This window comes from Tursiops truncatus, chromosome 1 (genome assembly GCF_011762595.2).
Source record: "Tursiops truncatus isolate mTurTru1 chromosome 1, mTurTru1.mat.Y, whole genome shotgun sequence".
NCBI lineage: Eukaryota > Metazoa > Chordata > Mammalia > Artiodactyla > Delphinidae > Tursiops > Tursiops truncatus.
Genome location: NC_047034.1, coordinates 147,359,831 through 147,374,471, shown reverse-complemented (window position 1 = coordinate 147,374,471; position 14,641 = coordinate 147,359,831). Strand labels below are relative to the sequence as shown.

The following is a 14,641-nucleotide window of genomic DNA, read 5'->3' as shown; positions in this document are numbered from 1 at the left end:
AAGGAGGGAGACCAGTTTTGGAAGTTGTTTTAGTAATGGGGAAGGATTATGGTGGCCTGAAACATGGAGAGGTAACAGGATTGAAGAAAAGGGGATGGATTCCTTAGACACTTAGGAGTTTAAAAGAACTGGACTTGGTGACTGGTTGGACATGGGGTGAGTAGGAAAAATGAAGAATGACTTCTAAATTCCTGCTTTGGGCAAACAGAAAGGAGAGTTCTTAGGAGAGGGTCAGTTCTGGGCATGGTGAGTTTGAGGTGCCAGTGGGACATCCAAGTGGAGGTGTCCAAGAGGCAGCTGAGTATGCCTGACTGGAGTTTGCAAGATAAGTCTAAACTGGAAATTAAAATGTGCAGTCTGTTGTGCCTTATATGGCAGCCACATGAGTGGATTGATTTGTTGGGCTTGCCCAGGGAGTATGTGTAGAGTAAGAAGAGAAGAGGGCCTAGGACAGAGCCCTGAGAAGCACCTACATTTGAGGTTCTGCAAAAGTAATTGAGATGAAGTGTCCACAGTGGTTAATTAATCAGTAGTAGAACATGGTTTCCCAGAAACCAGGGGAGGAAAGTGTTGAAGGCTGATGACAAATCAAGTAAAATAAGGTCTAAAAAAAATCCACTGGCTTTAGAAACAAGGAAGTGGTTGTAAAGGCAGTTTCAGTGGCATGGTGGGAGCTGAGGTCGAATTACAGTGAGTCGAGAAGTGGGTGGGAAGGTGAGGAAGTGAAGACTACACTTTTAAGAAGTTTAGCTCTTTAAGAGGCAAAAAGAGAGAAGAAAATAGCTGGAAGGAGAGGCAGGTTTTTATTCAGATGGGAGAAATGCTGTTGGCATGGATCCAGCAAAGAGAAAAAGATAATATTATAGGGAAAAAGAGATGACAGAGAGTGGCGCCCCCAGAAAAAGAATAAGGTAGGGCAACAGTCCCCAACCTTTTTGGCATCAGGGACCGGTTTGGTGGAAGACAATTTTTCCACGGATGGGGCAGAGGAGAGGATGGTTCAGGCGGTAACGCGAGCAGTGGGGAGCCATGGGAGCGGCAGATGAAGATTCGCTCCCTTGCCCGCCGCCCACCTCCTGCTGTGCGGCCCGGTTCCTAACAGGCCATGGACTGCTACCGGTCAGCGGCCTGGGGGTTGGGGACTCCTGAGTAGGGGATCCAAAACATTAGTGGAGAAGTTCACTTAGAGGGACATATGCACTGTGACAGAAAGGCATGTGAGATTAGTACATTAGTAGATTTGGTGGCAGGAACCTGAGAGAATTCTTGTATGGTGGTTCCTACTTTTTCTGTGGAATAGGGACATGGTATCAGCCAGGGAGAAAGGGATTGGAGATGATTTACAAGATTTGAGACCAGCAGAGAAGGATTGAAATAGCTGCAGTGGAGAATGGGAGCAAGATGACCGAGGTAGCATACAGCTTTCCAGGCAGTTAGAGCCCTATTGAGGTTGGTGACCATTATTTTGTAGCAGCAGCAGTCTGCATGGTTGTGTGCTATGTATTTTTCCCCCAACAATATTCAGCCATCTACTGGTGGCTGCAGAGAGGTGAATTGAGTTGATCCAGGTTTGAATTTTATCAGGTGGATGAAATGGAAGGACAAAGGACAAGGAGGTTGAGGATCCTGGCAAAAGAGTGGTTGAGATGGTGGATCTTAGACCTAAACTGCATAAGGGAGAGTAAAAGTGTTACGGGCTGGAGGTCCCAATGAAGTCAGAGAACCCATATCTTGGAAACAGTTGAATGAGAGAGTTATGATGAGAAAGTGGAGTAATGAAGTTTGAGTAGTTTCAAGTGATGACAGGGTCCAGGGTATGACCATGGTAGCAGGTGGCCAAAGTGGAATACAGAAGACAGCCAAGATGTTGACATGGCCATTGAAATCCCCCCAGATGATGGCAGGACCTGAGGAAGGAAAAGGGAAGAGGATGCTTGTGAGCCAGGTACCAGTAAAGCAGGTTGTTCTGGAGTCTGTAGATGACAGCAAGAGGAGGGGCAAAGGTCAATACAGCTGAATGGCATGACCCTAAAGTAGCAAGGGTTTTTACAAAGAGCAGGTAGAATAGGAACTGAATTGAACTTTGGTGGGGAGACATTAGCCCCTCTCCCAGTCCTGAGATCCCTTGGGTTTAAGAGTATAAGCAGCTTCCTCCAGGGTCGACTATGCAGAAGTGGCGCCCTGAGGAAGAGCCAGCTTCCAGGGCAGGCTGGAGGTGGGCAGAGCGAGTGTGGAGCCGCTAAGTGTGGAGGAGACTTTGCTGATCAGAAACAAAAGTTTTCCAGGGAAGAGTAAGAAGGTTGGGAAGGGAAGGAAGGGCAGGCAATCAGGTCAAGGAAGATGAAGCATAGAGCAATGAAGGGGTGAGGAGAACGTGGGCAGAGAGACTCTGGTTGACCTAGAGAGTTACATTTTGTGGGGAGGGCATGAAGCCAGGCCTGTGGAGTGGAGCTGGGGGCAGAAGTGAGTCTGGGGAGAGGAAAAGGGGGTTCGTGGGTAGAGAATGAGGGTAGGTCTGGGAAGCTGGTGACGGCAGTAGGTTTTGCAGGAAGGAGATGGGGGAAATGGTCTATGGAAACAGGGTGGAGGGAATGGTGGCTGGCTGTGGGGAAGAGATGGGGCAGATGGAGTCTGTGAAGAGGGTATGAGTGGGGAGCAGAAGGAAGGGCGTCTATGAGAAGAAAGTGACAAATTGTGTTGCATTTGGCCCTGAGGTGGAAGTAAAGGCCAGGACACCCTCTTTGGCTGGGCGTGAAGTTGAAAGGAGAATGTTTCTGTCTCTGTCTCTGTCTCTTCTCCCTCTCTCTCTGAATGAGGAGCTGAGAGTAAAGAGTCGGGTTGGGAGAAGGCCTCTGTCCCATTGTGCACGTGGAACCCACAGGAACAGGAGACAGTGACTGCCTTATCTCCGAGGCCATGTGGGGACAAGGAGCCAGGCTGGCAGCCCATGCCCTGGAGGCTTCTTGCTTTTAGAAATGTGTCTTTTGATGTAGGAGGAAAAAAGCCCTCTGAGAAATTTTATTTAGAAATGAAACCTAGTGACCTATTGATTTTTTTTTTTTTTTTTTTTTTTTGCGGTACGTGGGCCTCTCACTGTTGTGGCCTCTCCCGTTGCGGAGCACAGGCTCAGCGGCCATAGCTCACGGGCCCAGCCGCTCCGCGGCATGTGGGATCTTCCCGGACCAGGGCACTAACCCGTGTCCCCTGCATTGGCAGGCAGACTCTCAACCACTGCACCACCAGGGAAGCCCTGATTTTTAATACCTCTTCTCACTTGTTGCTAAGGACCTTTGACTTAGTACAAGAGCCAAGGGTTTTGAGATTTCTGTGATTTTCGTTTCCGGGCACAAAGAAGAACCGTTTGGCTGCTATAGAAATGATTTATGGATGAGTCCAGATTTATTAATCACCTCTGAAGATGGAGAGGAAATTAAAAACAAAGAGTCCACTCTGGGCTGAAGACAAAGTAGGTTTGTCGTCCTTGCAGAAGACCTTGCCAAGGTTAGAAGGCCACAAACAAACCAATTTGGACCGAGGTTCCTAATCCAGATTTTAATTTCATGTGCTTTGATTTTTTCAGACCATTTTCTCTCCAAGGTAAAATAATGACCATTTTAATTGGCTGCCACTTACAGAGAGTTTCCAATAAGCATGATGGCATACGTATATTTTTCTCTGGCATTCTAGGTGTGCTCTGGTTCTTACGATCAAGCTGGTGAAACTGACTTTTACTGCGTGCTGCATGCCATGATCAGTTGACTATAAATTAAATCCTCTTTTCCAAAAGCCATTATCCATTAGTGCTAATTTGTTTGCTTCTCATTTCCACTGATCATTAGAGTCTCTGGTTGTGAGCACCAAACTGGAAATGATTTCGTTGACATTTCAAAAAATTTTCTTGAATGCCATTTGGCTGCAGCTAAAGAACATTATGGTTTGCAGAGGAACAGTTCACTCCAATTACAATTTAACTGACCGTTCATGGCACTGAATCCCTGTCCTTAGTGTCCAAAGATGACACCGCTGCTGACATTGCTATTTCCTGTCAGCTGTAAAATGCCTCATAGACTATGCACTGGCCTTCTTGGATGGAGACTCTGCCACTCTGCACATGGCAGCTTTGGGAAGTTGGTAGTTTTATGGACCTACATATCATGAACATTCAGATATAACCATCTAAACGGGAGCTGGCTGATTTCTTTACTCATTCACTGGCGAGCATTTATTAAACATCTGTTTTGTGCCAGGCATTAGGCAGGCCCTGGGGACATAGAGACAGGGAGGACCAACCCCTGCCCTTGAACTCACACTCTAGTGGGAGGGACGGTGAAGTTTTACAGCATAGCAGGAGAAGAGGTGGCATAAGTGGGACCACAGACCTGAGAACCCCTAGCTGTCTTGGGGAATTAGCCAAAGGGCAAAAAGGAGGCTGGCCATTCCTGATGGCAGAGCAGGGTTGAGATACAAGTGGGCCCTGGAAGGGCCTGGGGAGTTGAGAAGTTGGTGTCTGCTGCAACGTGGAAGTCACTGCAGATGAGGCTAGGCTGGGGTCAAGTTTTGTAGGATCTTGTATGCCACATTGAGTTCAGACTTTATCCTGTAGGCCAGAAGGAGAAATTTGGGGGTGAATAAGGGAGAAAGTGTAGAAGCTTGAGGGAAAGGCTTTGTTTATGTATTTGTTGGGGTTGACAGAGATCGAGCAAGTTTAAGAGGAGTCAGAGGAGATGGAGAGATTGAAGATAGAGGGGCAGAATCTAGTGCACACAGAAAGGCTGCGTGCCCATGTGGTGAGGTTAAGAATAGAGGGAGAGGACTTCCCTGGTGGCGCAGTGGTTAAGAATACGCCTGCCAATGCAGGGGACACGGGTTCAAGCCCTGGTCCAGGAAGATCCCACATGCCGCGAAGCAACTAAGCCCATGCGCCACAACTACTGAGCCTGCGCTCTAGAGCCCATGAGCCACAACTGCTGAAGCCTGCATGCCACAACTACTGAAGCCCCCATGCCTAGAGCCAGTGCTCCGCAACAAGAGAAGCCACAGCAATGAGAAGCCCACGCACAGCAACGAAGACCCAACATAGCTAAAAAAAAAAAAGAATAGAGGGAGAAGGAGTTCCCTGGTGGCCTAGTGGTTAGGATTCCAGGCTTTCACTGCCGTGGCCCAGGTTCAATCCCTGGTCGGGGAACTGAGATCCCACAAACCATGTGGCACAGCCCCCACCAAAAAAATGGAGGGAGAGAAGGGAGTTGCTCCTGATGGGCCCTGTTTTCTCTGTGAAGTAGGAAGCAAGGTTATCTGGGCATCCTCGCTGATTCCTCCCCCTTTCATCCTCCACAGTCAGACAGTCACCAGGTCCTGTCGCTCCTTCCTGTGTGGCGTTTCTACTTCTCTCCAACCCTAGTGTCATCAGCATCTTTTGCCGAGATTATGGGAACAGCTTCCTAACTGGTGCCCTGCCTCCAGTCTTGCCCCTTTTGGATCACCTTTCTACACTAAAGTCAAGATGCTATTCCTAGAACAAAGTCTTTTCTTGTCACTCTTGACTTAAAGCCCTTGACCTAAAATCCTCACGTTGCCCTCAGGGTAAAGTGCTGACCCTGCAGCAGAGCATCAAGGGCCCCTTGTTCTCTGGCCTCCACCCATTTTCCCAGCCTCGTCTCTTGCCGCTTCCATCCTCATACTGTACTCCAGCCACTCTGAACAATCTCAGCAATGAAAATAAGAACTAAGCTTTATTGAGGGTTTCCTATATGTTAGGCAGTTTGTTGACCCTTATGAGGGTCATAACACCTCATAATACCTTATGAGGTATTATTATCCCCTCTTCTCAGGTAAGAGAACTGAAGCCTGGAGAGGTTAAGTAATTTGCATAAGGTCACACAGCCGGGAGGTGGAAGATCACCCAGCTCCAGTGTCTGTGTTCCTAACCGCTACGCCACACTGCCTTGCACTCGCAATTCTTTAAATATACCTTACACTCGCGCGCTTCTGAGCCTCCGCGTGTTTTATTCCCTCTACCTGGAGTACAGCTTCCTCACCTCTTCACCTGGCTAGCTGCAGATGCCTTTCAGCCTGGATGGCATCTCCTCTGGAAATTTTCCATAGCAGCCCACACCCCAGCTAAGGCTGGGTTAGGTGTCCCTCGCTCACATGCCCAAAGTATCCTGTGCTTGCCCCATCCTAGCGCTTACCACACTATTGGACTTAAAATGGTTTATTTACAGGGTTCTATGCCACCCCCAAACTGCATACCCCTTGAGGGAAGGAACTCTGTTTGGTTCTCACAATTATCCCTAGAGGCCTAACCCAAGGATGGGACACACTTGTCTCTCAGTATTTGTTGACTTTCACGTTGAGTGGAATTGCTGATAGTAAGGTTGGCAGTGGGGCAGAGGGACTCCTAGTCAGGTCTGAGACAATTTACGTACAATGTGACAGGCACTGGAAACTGAAAGATGAGATGGCAGGAGGCAGCAGCCAGGGATACAGGCTGTCAAAGAGAAGATGTCAGGGTGGAGAGGCATCAGGGAAGAAAGCCTTTTGAGCAGGAGGGATGGTCAGTGATTTTAGTTGTTGCAGCAACAGAACAAGTAAACAAAGGACTAAGATGTCCTCATTGACCTGGACAATTAGGAGGTTATCAGAGACATGGCTGAATGTGCAAGCAAGTGAAGGGGGAGTGCAGAGAAGCAGAACTGCAGTGGGTTGAGGAGACACTGGTCCGTGGAGGATCAGAAAAGAGTGTGTAGACTTTAAGAAGCTTTTCTGTGAAGGGCAAAAACCAGAAAGGTGACTGCAGGGGGACAAGAGGGTGAGGTAAGTGGTTTTTGTTTTCATTTTTGCTTATTTTTGTTTTAGGATAGGCAAGAATTAAGTAAGTTAACAAGAATAAATGCCTAATTAAAGAGAGCAGTTGAGGATCCAGGGGAAGAGGGAGTAGTGGATGGAGTGAGGGCTCTAAGGAGGCAGGATGGGTGGGTGTAGAGCTCTGGTAAAGGAGTAAAGAAGGAAAAGAGAGGGATGGGTATGGATACCATAACATGGGAAGAATGAAGAGATTGTGAGGACGTTTTTGCCTAATGGCCTATAACTTTTTTGTGAAGCCCAAGAGTAGATCTCCTGAGAACAGATGGAAGAGGTGGGAGGGTAAGGAGCTCGGAATTGTAGACTTCCCAGGCTATTCACAAAGTTTAGGCTATGGACCATGAGTGTGGATGCTGGATTGGATGGAGGTCACCAGAGTCCAGATTTTGTGCCTCTCCTACAAGCCCCAGCAGACCTTGGGATTTACCCCCATGAGAGCACTTTACACTTTTCAGTAAAATCATCTGGTTCCCTTTCTCTCTACCCCACCAGTTTGTAAGCACCTTTTTTTTTTTTTAACATCTTTACTGGAGTATAATTGCTTTACAATGGTGTGTTGGTTTCTGCTTTATAACAAAGTGAATCAGCTATACATATACATATGTCCCCATATCTCCTCCCTCTTGCGTCTCCCTCCCACCCTCCCTATCCCACCCCTCTAGGTGGTCACAAAGCACTGAGCTGATCTCCCTGTTCTATGTGGCTGCTTCCCACTAGCCATCTATTTTACATTTGGCCACTCCATGCCACTCTCTCACTTCGTCCTGCTTACCCTTCCCCTTCCCCATGTCCGCAAGTCCATTCTCTACATCTGCGTCTTTATTCCTGTCCTGCCCCTAGGTTGTTCAGAACCTTATTTTTTTAGATTACATACATATATATGTGTTAGCATACAGTATTTGTTTTTCTCTTTCTGACTTACTTCACTCTGTGTGACAGTCTCTAGGTCCATCCACCTCACTACAAATAACTTGTTTCTTTTTACAGCTGAGTATATATGTGCCACATCTTCTTTATCCTGTCGTCTGTCGATGTACACTTAGGTTGCTTCCATGTCCTGGCTATTGTAAATAGAGCTGCAATGAACATTGTGGTACATGACTCTTTCTGAATTATGGTTTTCTCAGGGTTGTAAGCACCTTGAGGGCAAAAAATATATTTGTTATGTTGACCAATGCCAGTCCCAGTGCTTGGCTAGGAGTGGCACCCAGGACATCTGTTTAATTAATTACTGTGTGAGATTAAGGAAATTAAAATGCTCATTATGAGCACAGTGTGTTGGATGTCAATTTAAGTAACACTTGTTGAATATCCATGATGTGCCAGGGACGATGCTAGCCAAAATTACGAAGATGGAACAGGTTGATGCTGAAATTGCCTAGCAGCTCATGGGTAAACGGGAGGACTTGGGTGCAAGTGGGTATGGCAAGTAAATCAGCACTGGGGCAAGGGAGACGGGGAAGTACAGGACGCCTGACCTCAGAAGAAAAGAAATGATTGAGAAACAGTATGAGGACTTTATTATTTTTTTATGAATTTATTTATTTTTGGCTGTGTTGAGTCTTTGTTGCTGTGTGCGGGCTTTCTCTAGTTGCGGCGAGCAGAGGCTACTCTTCGTTGAGGTGCACAGGCTTCTCATTGAGGTGGCTTCTCTTGTTGCGGAGCACGGGCTCTAGGCGCGCGGGCTTCAGTAGTTGTGGCTCGAGGGCTCTAGAGCGCAGGCTCAGTAGTTGTGGCGCACGGGCTTAGTTGCTCCGTGGCATGTGGGATCTTCCTGGACCTGGGCTCGAATCCATGTCCCCGGCATTGGCAGGCGGATTCTTAACCACTGCGCCACCAGGGAAGCCCCAGCAGTATGAGAACTTTAGAGAATGGTGTGTGAAGCATGGGGAAGCTGGCAGCCTCCCCTTAGTTCCTACTGGAAGCACTGACATGGGGGGCGGGGTAGGGGGAACAGACTCATATTTAAGGTGCAGCAAAACTTAGATGGAAGACGTTCTTCGGCCTGAATGAAGAGGGGTAATGGGGAGCAACAGGAGAGTTTTAAGCAGGGAAATATGCCCGATTTGCATTTTTTAAAGAATCTCACATCACTACCTGGAGAATATAGCCAATATTTTGTAATAACTGTAAATGGAGTGTATCCTTTAAAAATTGTATAGAAAATAAAGCGCATTTTATTTTAATGATATAAAAAGAAGACTGTCGCATCACTGTGGAGATTAGGTTGGGGTAAACCCGAAGATCAGTTAGGAGGCTGCTGCAGCAATCCACGTGAGGGATGGGGGTAAACTACAACAGTGGCAGTGGAGATGAAGCTAAATAGACTGATCTGAGGGAGATTTAGGTGGTATAACTGGCAGAACCTGGCAGCAGATGGGATGAGGAGGGCAAGGGAGGGGAATACGTCAACATAGCTCTTGAGTGACTAGGAGAGTGGTAACAGTCACTGAAATAGGACCAACATAGGGAAAGGAGCAGGGGTGAGGGCTTGATGAATTCAGTTTGGGACTTATGGATTTGAAGAGTGTGTGAAACCTACCAAGGAAGACGTCTGTGGTCATTTAATCATATTCTCAGCCTGGGAGGGAGGCCCAGGCTGAAAATATGGATTTGGGAGTCATAAAGGCTACGAATGTAACATGAACTCTTGAAAGTGGTACGTTTCCCCCCTTTTCCCAGTTTTCTTTCTTTAATTCTTTTTAAAACTGTACTTATTAGGTTTTAGGGGTTTTTTTTCAATCATCATCAAATCTTATTTTGAAGAAAAGTTGAGATTAAAATAAATATGTGGCTGTAGTCTCTTGATTAAACATGGCTGCCCCCCTGTATTTCCCCCTACCTCTCAAAACCTTGCTGACTTAACACTAAAGAAATATAAAAGGTATTAAGTTACGAAAGCTCAGAGAAGGAAGCAACAGCAGATGAAAGTCAACAGATACATGGAAGTAGAAGGCAGGTGGGGGAGTGTTACCTGGCTTGAAACATCCTAAGAAGTTCCAGACCAGCTGCCAGCCAGGGGAGATTACCAACAAGAAGCAAATCAGTTAACCCAGCTTAATCTCCAAGACGCTTAATGCCTTGGAAGCATGAGTTACTCCAGAAGGTCAGCAGTGAGGTACAGGGCTAATAAACATGGGGGCTTGGCTGGAGTCTGCGTGCAGAGCACTTTGCTGCGGCCCCAGAGCTCTGCTCTCAAAAGCCAAACGGCTACTCTAAACTCTTGCCGCATAAGGAGGAACTCTGGAGGCCTCCATACTCAGGGACTTCAGGCAGGGTTTGAAGGGCAGGGTTGAGATACAGGGTGGAAAACTGAGGGATGGAGGGAAGATTTACACACTACATGGTGGCAGCCCTAGTCCCTCCCCCACCCCACCCCCAGGATGCCAGCAGCCAGGCGCTTAGCACCCCTACCCTCTCATCCTCCCTGGGAAAGTAGAAAACTCTTCTCCAGAGGCCCTGAGAACCCCAGGTGGGGAAAAAAGAAAAAAAAAAAAAAAACCCTCCACTGACTGACATTTGTGAGTTTCTCAATGAAAAGTCTAGTTGTTGCCTGTTAAAGAAATTTTCAAAAACTGAAGGGCACAGGATGGAAGGCTTAGTATAATAACTGAAAAAGACCTGCACCAAGGCATATCATCATACAATTTCAGAAAAGGTTTTCAAAGCATCAAGAGTGAAAAAACAAGCCACAGACAAAGGCACAGATATCAGAATGATGTCAGATTTCTCAAAAGCAACCCTGGGATGCTCAATCGAGGGAAGCTTGTTCTAACGTGGAATTACACACCCAACCAATCTGACATGAGGTCAGAATACTTTCAGATTTTCAAGGACACAGAAAAAAATTCATGTCTTAGGAAGCTACTGGAGAATGTGATTCAACAAAATGAGAGTAAACCAAAGAGGACGAGGTGGATCCAGGAAACAGGGCAATAGCGAAGACAGGCAAAAGGAAATCCCAGGACAACATTTGTACGCCAAGCTTAGCAAGCAGCCAGTCCAAACTGGAGCAGAAAGACAGAGGGCCTTGGGACAGAGTTCTCCAGGGAGAAGATGGGACTGATCAGTTAGGGGTTGAACATTCAGAAAGATCATTGCTATGTGTTTGGAATATTTGGAAGAAAACAGCTCTAGTACTTAGAAAATTAAACAACTGAAAAAAGAAACAATTATTAACTCCAGGTAAAACCAACTTGTAAGAGAAGGAAAACGTAATAGTAGTTTACAGCTTGAATGAACAGTGTTTATTTACTTGGTCAATAATGTAAACACTAACTATTGATTTAACTATAAATTGTGGAAAACTATATTGTGAGAATGAGGGAAGAAAAATGGGGGTTAGAGGGTGCAAGAGAGCTAATTCCTCAGAATTAGAAATAAATAGTGCCTAAAATTGCCGAACCAAATAATAGTAATGTATTAGTTTGCTAGGGCTGCCATGACAAAGTGGCACAGACCAGATGGCTTAAACAACAGAAATTTATTATCTCACAGTTCTGTACCTCTGATAAAGGTGTCCAAGATCAAGGTGTCACAGGATTGGTTTCTTCTGAGGCCTCTCTCCTTTGCTTGCAGATGGCCACCTCCTGGTGTCTTCAGATGGCCTTCCCTCTTTATGTGTCTGTGTCCTAATCTCCACTTATAAGGATACCAGTTATGTTGGATTAGGGCCCACCCCGATGACTTCATTTTAACTTAATTACCTCTTTAAAGGCCCTATCTCTAAATAGAGTCACATTCTGAGGCACTGGGGATTAGGGCTTGAACGTATAGATTTGTTGAATTCAGCCCATAGCAAGTAGTATAAACTCATTATTTGGACAAATAGAAGTAACACCAGAAGAAATAGCCAAAAGAGTTGAAAGTGGTTGCCTCTGGAGTGAGACGGAGGATGGAAAAGGGGGAGGCAGGTACTATTGCTCTTTTACTTTGTCAGGTGGGCAGTGGGGCCTTGAACCCAGTCTGACTCTAAATCTCATGTTCTTCCCCACTGCTACGAGATTTGGAGCTCCTCCAGGCCAGGGCAGTGCGGTGCGCCTCTTCACACCTCCCTCAGCACCTTGCACAGTGCTTTACTATGTATGTACGACTTACAGCTGTATCACTATGACTTTAAAGCTGCCATTTGTCAGTTTTCTTTTCCTGTTTAAAAAAAAAAAAGCTGATGGGGAAGACAGATCCAAGGAAACCTCGAGGGGCCATAATATGGAGCGTCCAGCTGAAAGTTTCCCACCCTTGGTGTTCTAGAATCGTTGGGTGCATCTCTGATAGCACTTTGAGTTTTGATCCTAGAAACGGTCCATCCACGGCAGGGGAGGGGCACAGGCTGCTTTCCTGCTGTTGGTGGTGTATCAACCCCTCCTTCCTGGGGTCTAGAACAGCCACTCATCCCCATTTTCTTGAGTCCAGTTTGGCCGTTAAAGGTGGCCATGGCCTCTGTAAGTTATTCTCAGACTTAGGGCTGTAATGTCATTCACAATGATTGATGCCTGATCCCATGAGGGCTTTTGGTCATTTCTGTGTTTCGGTTGATCCACAGTTATTCACCTGGCTGTTAAGGCTGACAGGACATTGTAGCTGGCTCCATCCCTGAGGCTACGTGGACGCCCTTCCTGGGAGCACATACCCGGTGTCCTCCGGGGAGCAGTGGAGGTTGGTGTGTACGTCTGTCTGTCTTAGCATGCCTCAATTGCTTCCTGATAAAATTCTGAGAGTTGGGCCCCATCAATATCTCAAATGTGAGGAAACGTTAACTTAGAATCAGTTTTAAGATGTTTCAGACTGTAAAGTCCTTTTAACTATATCTCTGGCGAAGATGTAGAAGTACTTCATGGGACTGTAAATTTCACGTTGAACAGTCTTCGTGAAATACACCTCTCCCCTACACACAAGCTGTTTTCTCCATGTCAATCGTGGCCCTGCAAGTAATGTTTCACAAATATTCTGTAAAGCACAGAAAACCCCATGATAATGTGAAATATGACTTTCACTTGTCTGTTAGAAGAATCACACATGCCTCTCTCCCATCAGCACTAACATTTGTTATGGATAATAACACTTTCCATCACAACTATTTTTGGAAAGCGGGTTTATTTTAAGCCTTCCCTCCCCCACTGAAAACACTCTCCCAAGGACACAGATTCCTACAAACCACAGCCCGTTAATCTAACTATGGAATGAGAACGTTTTCTTCCCACTAACTTTGTTTAAAAGTTGTTTTTACGAGAGTTAGTCTAAAGGCCACAGGTACAAGATTAAGGAGCGTTTTACCTTTCTGGCTGATTGGCGTAGGAGGGGCCTGGGTCTTTAAGGCCCAGTCTCTGATGTTGTATGAGGTGAGGGCTGAGAGAGGCCATGGTTTTAGGCAGCATCTGCATTTCACCTGGAGGCTGTGGTCCTTTTAGTTGCGGGCACCAGCAGAGAAGCCAAAGAGCTAAAGATTTATATTGTATATTCTTAATTCCATGACAACACAGCTGGATCCTCCCTGTTCAAGTAGCAGGTGACCAGTCCTAGAGGTGTATTTTGAACGTCACTACATCCATGAGGGTGACAGAGGCTCACCTTGCCTCCAGATGATTGATGGAAAAGCAAAACTCACAGAGTAACTACAGGCCTTGCATGGTTCTGAATACTTTGGTAACCTGTCTGTTTTCCCTCCTCTGTAGCCAACTTGAGGACTCACTGATCATGACTTCTATCAAGGAGCAGGCAGCAATTAGCCGGCTCTTGAGTTTTTTACAGGATTGGGACAATGCTGGCAAAGTTGCAAGGAGTCACATCCTCAACAATTTCATTGAAACCAACCAAGGCAAGACTGCCCCTGAGCTGGAACAGGAGTTTTCCCAGGGAGCCAGCTTGTTCCTGGTCCGCTTGACCACCTGGCTTAGACTCACGTATCCTTTGCTGAACAGGAAAACAAACAGGCAATCTTCAAAAGAGAAAAGGAACAAAGATAGTCGAGGGAGCTCTTCTCCTGATTCTCAGTCAGATTTTAGAGCAGGACATCTAGTGATCAAAATACCATCCCTGAAGTCAAGAACTCCCTCAGCGTCCCGTCTTCCCAGTCTATAAAGATATCCTCATTCTCACTGCTAACCTCTCTTGCTCCCATCAGAGTTGAAGTGGGTGTTCCTTGTCTAGGACTAATACTCTGTGTTCTGCTTGAATCCCCTCCCATCTCCCCAAGGACTTTATTCGTTCTCTCCTGTAGCCTTCACTTCTGCCTCATTACCAGCTTTTTCATCAGCATTTATGTATGCTCAAATCTCTTCCACCTTAAGATTTTAATTCAATCCTTGTCTGGAACCTATATTCCACCTTGCTTCTGCCCTTCGTGCTGAAGCCTGTTGAAAAGGCTGTTGAACTTCCCCGCCTCCCTTTCTCCTGCACCCACTGCAGCCTGACTTCCGTCCCCTCCACTCCACTGACACAGGTCTTGCCAAGGTTACCAGTGCTTTTCTAATTGTGAAACCCAGTGACCACATCCTCAGACCTTATACAGGACCTCTCAGTGGCGTTTGTCAGCCAACCATTCCCACTTCTCAAAACATTCTTCCCTGAAACTAATGTAATGTTTATGTCAATTTTACCTCAATAAAAAGAGAGAGAGAGAGAGAAGGAAAGCAAAAAGAAGCACATATAGACCATATCACCACACACACACACACACACACACACACACACACACTCACACACACTCACACACACTCACACACACACACTTCCTGTGGTTTCTGATACCAGTTCTCTTGATTTTCTCCTTTCTTTCTGT

At 46.3% G+C, this 14,641-nt stretch overlaps 1 protein-coding gene across 1 annotated transcript in view; it reads left to right on the top strand.

Annotated features, from left to right (window-relative positions):
• The window catches only part of ARMH1 (armadillo like helical domain containing 1), a 70,322-nt gene that overhangs the window by 2,331 nt on the left and 53,350 nt on the right, over positions 1–14,641 (top strand). Inside the window, exons 2-3 of the mRNA XM_073790727.1 lie at positions 12,407–12,519; positions 13,536–13,763. Coding sequence (XP_073646828.1) covers positions 13,558–13,763 — 206 coding nt within the window. The 5' untranslated portion in view covers positions 12,407–12,519; positions 13,536–13,557. The remainder of the gene's footprint in view (positions 1–12,406; positions 12,520–13,535; positions 13,764–14,641) is intronic.